This window comes from Capricornis sumatraensis, chromosome 20 (genome assembly GCF_032405125.1).
Source record: "Capricornis sumatraensis isolate serow.1 chromosome 20, serow.2, whole genome shotgun sequence".
In the NCBI taxonomy this organism is placed as follows: Eukaryota; Metazoa; Chordata; class Mammalia; order Artiodactyla; family Bovidae; genus Capricornis; species Capricornis sumatraensis.
This window is the reverse complement of record NC_091088.1, coordinates 54960508-54969669: the sequence shown is the minus strand read 5'-3', so window position 1 is coordinate 54969669 and position 9162 is coordinate 54960508. Positions and strand designations below refer to the sequence as shown.

General features: G+C 52.7%; 1 protein-coding gene across 1 annotated transcript; it reads left to right on the top strand.

The window, feature by feature from the left end:
* The first annotated feature begins 4934 nt into the window (after positions 1 to 4934).
* On the top strand, positions 4935 to 9162 carry CCNP (cyclin P). Its single transcript, XM_068993071.1, is given in 7 exon segments — positions 4935 to 5001; positions 5004 to 5218; positions 6898 to 6987; positions 7065 to 7220; positions 7809 to 7967; positions 8121 to 8272; positions 8997 to 9162. Coding segments are annotated over 7 exon segments (1005 nt in total).

Here is a 9162-nt window from a genome sequence, read left to right as displayed (position 1 = left end):
CACACCTTCTCATTTATGGCCCCCAGTTCCGATAAAAGTGAAGTCACTCAGTCGTGTCCGACTCCCTGTGGCCCCATGGACTGTAGCCCACCAGGTTCTCCATCTGTGGGATTTTCCAGGCAGCAGTGCTGGAGTGGGTTGCTATTTTCTTCTCCAGGGGCTCTTACTGACCCAGGAATCGAACCCACGTCTCCCACATTGTAGGCAGACCTTTACCGTCTGAGCCACCAGGGAAGTCATTTTTCCAATACAAAGCCGTTAGAGGATCAGTGGGATGTGTGGTGGCTGTCAGCCAGGGCCACCTCAGATGGGTTCATAACCCTCAGGGTTCTGCGCCCCTCTTGACGCCTGGCCTTTTAATCCTGGGGCTCCCATGCTTGAATCGTTCCTCACAGGCCCTGGGCCAGGGCTGCCCCGGCTGAGCCCTGGCACGGGTGAACTTAATGTCAGATTTTCCCAGACAGTGTTGGCCTTCACACACCTGGAGTCTTTGAGGTTGTAAATGAGGGTAGAGAAAAAAATCAGATCCTACAACAAAAGCTCAGAGATTCTGTTTTCTAATTTTATATGAATGTTATTGAGCTATAAAAGTGTGTCCATACGAGAAATGGCGAAGAGGCTTATAAAGAGAAGTCTTTTGATAGCAACTACACTCTGATAAAAAGAATATTTTTTTTTAATAAGGCCTTCTGGTGCAGCCGCTGGAGATGACCAGTGCTGGGTCTTGTCACACTGTCTACCTCAGCCGGTTAGCACTTGTCTGGTGTCCACGGACGGGCTCCCAGAGGCTGCTCAGCTGCCGCCCTCCGTTGAACAAATCCCCTTAGACGTAAGGGTGGTGCTTATTTCACTGGCGGGACTTTTCCCAAAGCGTTTTAGAGGGAAGAGTTGTAATAAGATTTCATCAATTATGAAAATTAATTTTTGAATAGGTTGATCTTTTGTCACGTGTGTATAGACCGTTTCACAAGTTTTGGGAAAGGAGGAGGAAAGTCCGAACCACCCCTGGCCTTGAGCACTTGAGCAGTCATTCTGGCCCTCATGTCACCCCTGTGTCTGTGACGTCAAGCCGCTGGGTTCCATCCTGCCAGTGTACCAGCACCTGCAGGCCATGCCGGGTCACTGGTGGAAACGAGATCCTTTCTCAGCTCCTGTTTTGCATCTGAGGGACTCCTTGTAGACAGTGCTGTCACACCTCCAGCCGCTTCACAAACTTACCTCCAGGTGGAGGCGCCTCACCTGGCTCGGCTGCCCCCCGATGACAAACACTTGGTCTCCAGTTTGCTTGCTGCTGTCAGCAGTAATGTAATAAACCTCAGTGTAACAAGCCATCTTACTGCGCTTGTGCTTTTTAAATTTTTGAGGCCTAAATTCTAGAGTTGCTGTATTTTAATACATGTCAGATAGCTTTTCCCCAAAGCGTAGCAATTCAACTATTTTAAACTTTAATTTTGAAGTAACTGCGGGTCCTTTGAAGACTTTTGAAACTTTCAAAATTACCACAGTGATTCTACAACTGGAGTAGGAGATGTTCAAGATTAATTCAGAGCATCTTGTGCTGGAACGTAAGGACCTGCTGGAACCGAAACCTCACTGATGGGGCATGCAAAGGGGCACGGGAGCCAAGGGGGAAGATCCCCCAGTGGCCACAGCTGAAAGCAATTTGAGCAACAATAAATTGTATAGTACTGGGTTACACCCAAGGGGTAAAATAAATGAGTTTGTGCTGATGGAAATGGTGGGAAGAGACATACCTGCACAGACTTACAGATAATTTCTGTAAACACTCTGCCTTCAAGGAGGGGGAACATGACACCGCCCCCCCCGCCCCGCCCCCGAATTCCTCTGATGTGGGCTGCAAAGACACTCCACAAAGTACAGTGTGAAAAGTGAGGGAAGGCAACTTTTCAGTGGAGAAAGTGAAGCTATGTCAGCCAGGTGATCAAGGTCAACACAGTGGTGGATCATGTGGTCTGTGTGTGCCTTTGATAGGCGATTAGAATGTTACTTTACCCCTGGGCTTTTCTTCCCTAAAACGCATACTCTCGATCTAATAGAAAATAGCCACCAGAAAAATTCCAATTGAGGGATGTTCTGCAAAAGACCTGATTATGGGTTCTTAGAACTGTCAAGGTTCCAAAAAAGAAAGCCTAAGAAGCTGTCAACCAAAAGAAGCCAGTGGGGCCCTAGGACAGCGAAGACACTAGGTAAAAAATTCAGGAAGTCTGAAGAGTGCATGGGTTTGATAATACTGTATCCATATTGGCTTACTAAATTGTGATAAACAGACCACACTAAAGTATTCATAGAGGAAAGTGGGTATGGGGTATATGGGAACTCTGTCCTCTTTACAACTTTCCATGAATCTCCAAAGTTTTATTTTTTTAAAAATTTATATGTCTGTCCCCATACCAGAACATTCTCTTAACCACAGTCCAGTTACCAGAGTTCAGAAGTTAACAATGAGATGCTTTTCTCTTGGACCTTAATCAGATTTTCATTAATGATCACATTAGGGTCCCTGAATACAAAAAAAAGTAAGTCCCAGCCAACGACTCAATCCACATGTAACACGTCGCATTTCCATCCTCTGTCTGATGCTTACACGACGGTTATTTTGCAGCGTGCCCGTGCTCAGGCGCAGTCGCGGCTGACTCTGCGGCCCCGTGGACTGTGGCCCGCCAGCCTCCTCTGTCCATGGGATCCCCCAGGCAAGAATACTGGAGTGTGGTTGGTTGCCATGCCCTCCTCCAGGGGATCTTCCCCACCCAGGGATAGAACCTGTCTCCTGCATTACAGGCAAATGCTTTATCCACTGAGCCACCTGGGAAGCCCGGTTATTTTGCAGAATGCTTTTTGATCAGGGTTTGTTGCCTGGTGTTTCTTTGTGGTTATATGTAAGCTGTTTTTGAAAGAACTTCCTTGAAATGAGGTGCCCTTCTGGGTGTATCCTATCAGGAGGTACACAGGCAGTCTCTTCTGTTTCTGATGACTGACTCCTCAGTTACGGTGTCTGTCAGATTTCGCCCCTTAAAGCTGCTACTTTCCCCTTGTAGTAATTTTGTTACAGCATTTTATTGTGCTTCGCAGAGACTGCATTTTTTTTTTAAAACAAATTGAAGGTTTGTGGCAACCCTGTTTTCAGATGATAGCATTTTTTTCAATAAAGTATTTTAAAATTAAGGTATGCACATTTTTTCTTTAGATATAATACTGTTGCACACAACAGACTACAATAGTGTACACAACTTTTACATACACTGGGAAACCAAAATTTGTGTGACTCACTTTATTGCAGTGTTTGCTTTACTGAGGTGGTCTGGAACCAAACCTGCACTACCTCTGAGGTCTGCCTCCCACTGCGTAGAGGTCCTCTGAGCATATACGTATCCAGGTTCTCATCCGGTTCAGGCAGAGGAATGGCAAGTGCAAAGGTCCTGAGGCAGGCAGGTGTCTGATGTGTTTGGGGAACATAAAGACAGTGTCTCAAGGAGTGAAGACCTAGAAAAAGTAGAAGAAAATGAGGTTAAACAGGTAACAATGGGCCAGAAAGACCCTGGGCCCATGGTAAGATGTTTGAGTTTCAAGTATGACAGGAAGCCACTGGTCCAGCATCTTACACTGCTCACTTTTCCCACCTCAACGACCTCTCAGTGCCTGAAAATAGCAAGCTCTCCTGCCTCAGGGTCTTTGCTCATGCTTCCCCCGAAACCAACCCCCCGCCCTCCCCGCAACGACACACACACCTGGAACATTCTCTCTATCTGCATTTCTGGCTCCTCTGACAGGTTTCAGTTTCAACATAACCTCAGAGAGGGCCTCCTGTCTGTTCACTCATTCAACAAATATTTACGTACTGACACTGGCAAGCCTCCTCGAGGCACTGAGAATACAGCAATGAAAAAAACTAGATAGGCCCTGTCTTCATGGGGTTCACAGTCTAGCCAGGAGGGAGACAATAAATAAGGCAGTAAGTGCTAAGGTAAGAGGACGTGCATAGAATGGGAACAGGAAGTGCTCAGGATGTCATTTTTTCATGGAGAAGGAAGTATCTGAGGAAACTGCAGGAAGTGAAGGATCTCTGAGGGAGGAGGTTCCAGACAGAGGGAACAGCCAGTGCAAAGGCCCTGAGGTAGAATTGTGCCTGGTGTGGGTGAGGCTGAGCCAGCAAGCCAGTGTGATGGGAGAGGAGTGAGTGAGGGGGATAGGAGATGGGCTCAAAGGTATGTTTGGGGGTGGGAAGATAATAGGGCCTCTTGGACTTTGAACTTGAGGGCTATGGGAGCCCACAATGTTTTGAACAGAGGCAGAGCATGATCTGATGTATTAGGGGTCACAACGTCATTTCCGGCTGCACAATGGGTGGTGATTGTGATTGTGGAGGGCAGCTACAGGAAAAGCAGTGAAGAGGCCACTGCACTAACCGAGCCGGATCGCCGGTGACCCGTGAGGATCAGCTACCCTGGAAGCTGTTTGGTAAAGGCAGCGACCACGGGCTCATCCCTGAATACCCACCACAGGGGACAGAGGCCTTCTATCAATGCTTGTTACATGATTTTATAGCTCCCTTGCCTTAAGCCTTTAAGGTTTTGATCCCTGTGCTGGACATTTAACAATCTTACAAATTCCTCAGGACCACTGGGTTGGACAAGTTTTGAAATCCCTGCTGTATCGCTGAGGAGAGTGAGGCTCACAGGGCCTGCTTCTGATCATAGTAAGTAGCAGAAAGAAGGTTTGAGCCATCTGCCTGACCTAGAGAGTTTGGATGGGGCAGAGACAGCCTGTGTAGCATTTTGTCTTTGCCTCTGCACCTGCCCAGGTGAACCGTGCTCAGCACGCATGCGCCCACGCTCATTTAAAACACCTGTCGCGGGTCCTCCGCTCCAGCAGGAAGAGGCGGGCGCTCGGCTTGACCCTTGATGCCAGCCCGAAGGATGCTGGTGAGATACAGGAGCCAGGTTCCCGCCTCTCGGCTTGGGCCTCTCTCCAGGCTCTTGACCCCAGCCCCTCTCCCTTGCAGAGTCCAAACGCCTGCCTCGACCCAGAGCCTCAGAGCACCTCAATTCCTGACGGCGTCCTGGCGGGCAGGAGCGTCTCCCCAGGACGCCTGGAGAGGCCCCCGGGGCCTTGCGCGCCGCCGGGGCTGGAGGAGGCTCTGAGTGCGCTGGGGCTGGAGGGAGAACGTGAGTACGCCAGGGACATCTTCGCCGAAGTCATGGTGAGTGGGGTTGGGGTGGGGTGGGGGGACACCCGTGGGCCAGCGGGCTTTGGGCAACTCTAACGCCTCCCACATCCCTGGAGGGCAGCAGAGGCGGACGTTCCAGTTGGAGGAAGCCAAAGCTGACTCTCTCACCCAACACCCACTCGACAAGTCTTTCCTAACTCCCACCTCTCCAGCCTTTCACGTCACTTCCCGCTGACTTCGCAGCCTTTACACTGCTGCCGCCCACCACTTGGCCTTTCTCTCGTGCACTGTACCTGTGTGGAATGCCCTTCCCAGCCTCCCCAGCTGTCTGCAGCCCCTCCCTTGGTACTGCATAGTCTCTCATGTTGGAGAAGGCAATGGCACCCCACTCCAGTGCTCTTGCCTGGAAAACCCCATGGGCAGAGGAGCCTAGTAGGCTGCAGTCCATGAGGTCGCTACGAGTTGGACACGACTGAGCGACTTCACTTTTTTCACTTTCATGCCTTGGAGGAGGAAATGGCAACCCACTCCCATGTTCTTGCCTGGAGAATCCCAGGGATGGGGGAGCCTGGTGGGCTGCCGTCTATGGGGTTGCACAGAGTCGGACACGACTGAAGTGACTTAGCAGCAGCAGTCTCTCACATTGACCCACTTATCAATTATTTGGTGAGTCATTAGCAAATGTTTCTGAGCATGTTCTGGGTACTGGGGATGCCGTGATGGACACCACGAGACAGTCTGCCTCAATGAGCAGAGACAAACAAGCAAATGTAGGCAATAATTTCAGAAGGGCCACAAAAACCAAAACACAGACTATGGTTGTCCACAGATACTGTCTGAGACAGGCATTGCCAGAAAAAATACTGAAGGGATGCGTTTATTTCACATCTTGTGAGCATCTCTCCCATGCCAGGGTCTCTGTAGGGAACCAAGATACAGCTGTGATCTGGACAGAAATCCCTGCCCTGCTGACAGTCTAGTGGGGCAAAAAGACAAGACTTTGAAGTAAACACCAGATATCTCCAGGCTGAAAATACCATGAGGAAAATAAAGCAATGAGATAGAGATGATAGGGTGCACGGAAAATTATAGAAAATGTTGGGGAAATTTTAGCTGAGACTGGAAAGACTGAGAAGTCAGAAACGCAAGGAGTGGGGAATGACCATTTCAGCTGGCACATAGATGCCGAGGGCCTGAGGTAGGAACGAGGTTGGGATAGTCCAGGACCAAAAGAAGTGCAGGTTTTGGGGGGCAGAGAGGGGATAGGTGATGCTGGAGCAGGGCCGGAGTCTGAGGGCAATTAGGATTTTCTCTTAAGGGTACTGAAAGCCACGGAAGGGGTTGTAAGCTGGGGAGTTCCTTGGTCAGATTTATACTTTAGAAAGACCCTCTGGGTGCTCTGAGGAGGATGGGTTGAGGGTTGGTGACTTAAGACTGGAGTCTGGGAACCCAGGATAAGATGCTCAGTAATGAAGTCCTGTGGCCTTGGGGCTAAACTGGAGAGCTGGAAAGTGAGGCGTCCAGAACAAAGTCCAGGGTTCTAGATGGGGACACCCAAGAGGAGCGTATTCGGAAGAGATGTTGGAGGCCAGTTTGTATGTGGCACTCGTGACGTCAAACTGATGCGAGGAGATTGAGGCACCCAGGGCTGGACCCCGGGAGGGAAGCCAGGCACAGGTGTGCAGACTGAAGCCGTCCTTGCCCGACCGCAGGTGTGCCGCGCGCTGCCCCGGAGGGCCCTGCCCCGCACCGTGACCCCAGAGATGCGCGCGCTAGTGGTGGACTGGCTGGTTCAGGTGCACGTACGTAACTGGGAGGGGCCAAGGAGGGGCCTGCGTAGCAGTCTTGAACCTTGGTGCTCACTCGCTCCCCTCCTCAGGAGTACCTGGGTCTGGCGGGGGACACGCTCTACCTGGCCGTGCACCTGCTTGATTCCTACTTGCGCGCGAGCCGAGTGCGCCTACACCGCCTGCAGCTGCTGGGCATGGCCTGCCTGTTCTTGGCGTGCAAAGTGGAAGAGTGCGTGCTTCCCGAGGTACTTCCGGGGCGGGGCTTGGGAGGGTGGAGCCATTCCTCCCCGCCTCACTGATTAAACGTCTAGTGTGTGCCAAGCAAGCACTTTACCTAGTCTTGGAATCCCAGCATGTCTCTATGTGGTAGAGGCTACCAATGTGTCCTTTTAACAGAAGAAGAGACTGAGGCCCAGAGAGAGGAAGACATTTGCCAGAAGACAAGCATTGGGGACTTGGACTCAGTCTTGAGTAGTTATAGTCGCTATAGTCCTTCTTGAGTATAGTTAACGTGCATGAACGCAGTGCCTTACCAGAACTGCCTGGTGAAGTAGGAAGTCATATCTCCGTTTTATGTGAAGACACTGAATCTCAGAGAGCTTCATTGGATGTCCATGTCAGACAGTGAGTAAACGGTAGGGTTTGAGGTCAGGAACTATCTGGCTGTGAAGCCTCTGCTTTCCGTGACTTCCAGACAGCAAATCAATGGCCCCATTTTACAGACCAGGAAACTGAGGCCCAGAACGGGGATTGAAACGATCCCAGGCGCTCAAGTCCAGGGAGTAACGAGCTAGGGTCGAAGATTTCCCCACCTCTTTTCCCCCAATTCCCAGCCCTCCTCCCTCTGTCTCCTGGGCGCTGGCTCCTTCTCGCGGGCCGAGCTTCTGCGCGCGGAGCGCCGCATCTTGAGCCGCTTGGATTTCCGGCTGCACCACCCGGGCCCGCTACTTTGCCTCGGGTTGCTTGCTGCTCTGGCCCGGAGCGGCCCCCAGGTGCAAGGGGCAGGAGCGCGGCGCGGCCTCGTGGGTCGGGGCATGGCTTGTGCGGGCGGGCGTGGCCTCGCGGGTAGGGGTGTGGCCTGTGCGGGCGTGGCGCGGCCTCGCGAGTAGGGGCGTGCCCTGACACGCTACCCGCGGAAACGGCAGGTGTTGCTTCTCGCCACTTACTTCTTGGAGCTGTCTCTGCTAGAGGCCGAAGCCGCAGGGTGGGAGCCGGGTCGCCGTGCAGCTGCGGCGCTGAGCCTGGCTCACCGAGTGCTCGAGGGAGCAGGTTCCGGGCCTGAGCCGGCGCTTTACAGGTATGGCCGCTGTGAAGGGTCTCTGTGGCTGCAGGGCCTACCTTCTTTGTCGCCGTCTTTACCGTCTCAGAGAATATGAGTCAATTATGTGGGGGCGGGGCTAGACTTGTTTCCTGAGTGCGAGAGAGAATGGGGTGACTGCCTAGTCTGGGTGGGGTCCCATTTGCTTTTCTCTGGAGGTGTCTCAGAGAATGGGGTGTTCGTACAGATTTGGGGACCCTTAACTTTGTCCTAGGGTGAAAAATAGGATTTCCTCAGGCCCAGAATATGCTCTAACTGCATTCCAGAGTTGCGAATGAGGGGTCTGCAAACCTCGAGTTCCCCAACTCTCCTCCTGGCCGCGAATGCGATGACCCTTTAGCTGCTCGAACCCCCTCATCTTGTTAACTGTGCCACCGCGGGGCAGAGTGATCATCTTTTCCTCCAGTCCGTGCCCCTAGGGTAGAGCTGGATGTCTGTCTGTCCACCCTCAGCCCCACTCCTTCCCTCTCCGCGGGTGCTGACTCGCCCATAGCCGCGCCCTGAGGGCAGAACAGAGGGTCCGCCCCTCGGCGCCCTCCAGTCGCTCTGGAGGATGGGTGGCGTGTCTGACCCCGAGAGAGCCCCTGAGCAGCCCCGGGGACCCAAGTCAGCTTGTCTTCTCAGCCTCAAAATCCGAGGACAGGTCGTGTCCTGTCCCCCGCTATTCTTGCCCCACCTCCGTTTCTCCTTCTCTCCGCCGCAGCCGAGCGGAGCTGGGCCCGCTCGAGCCGTGCATGGTCCGCGCTGCGCTCCGAGGCCCCGCGCCCGGCCGCGCCGCCGTCTTCCTCAAGTATGCGCGGCCCCAGCGCCAGGGCACCAGCCTCGCCGCCGCCTGCCTGCTCCGCCACTCCCCACCGGGGCCTCCCTGA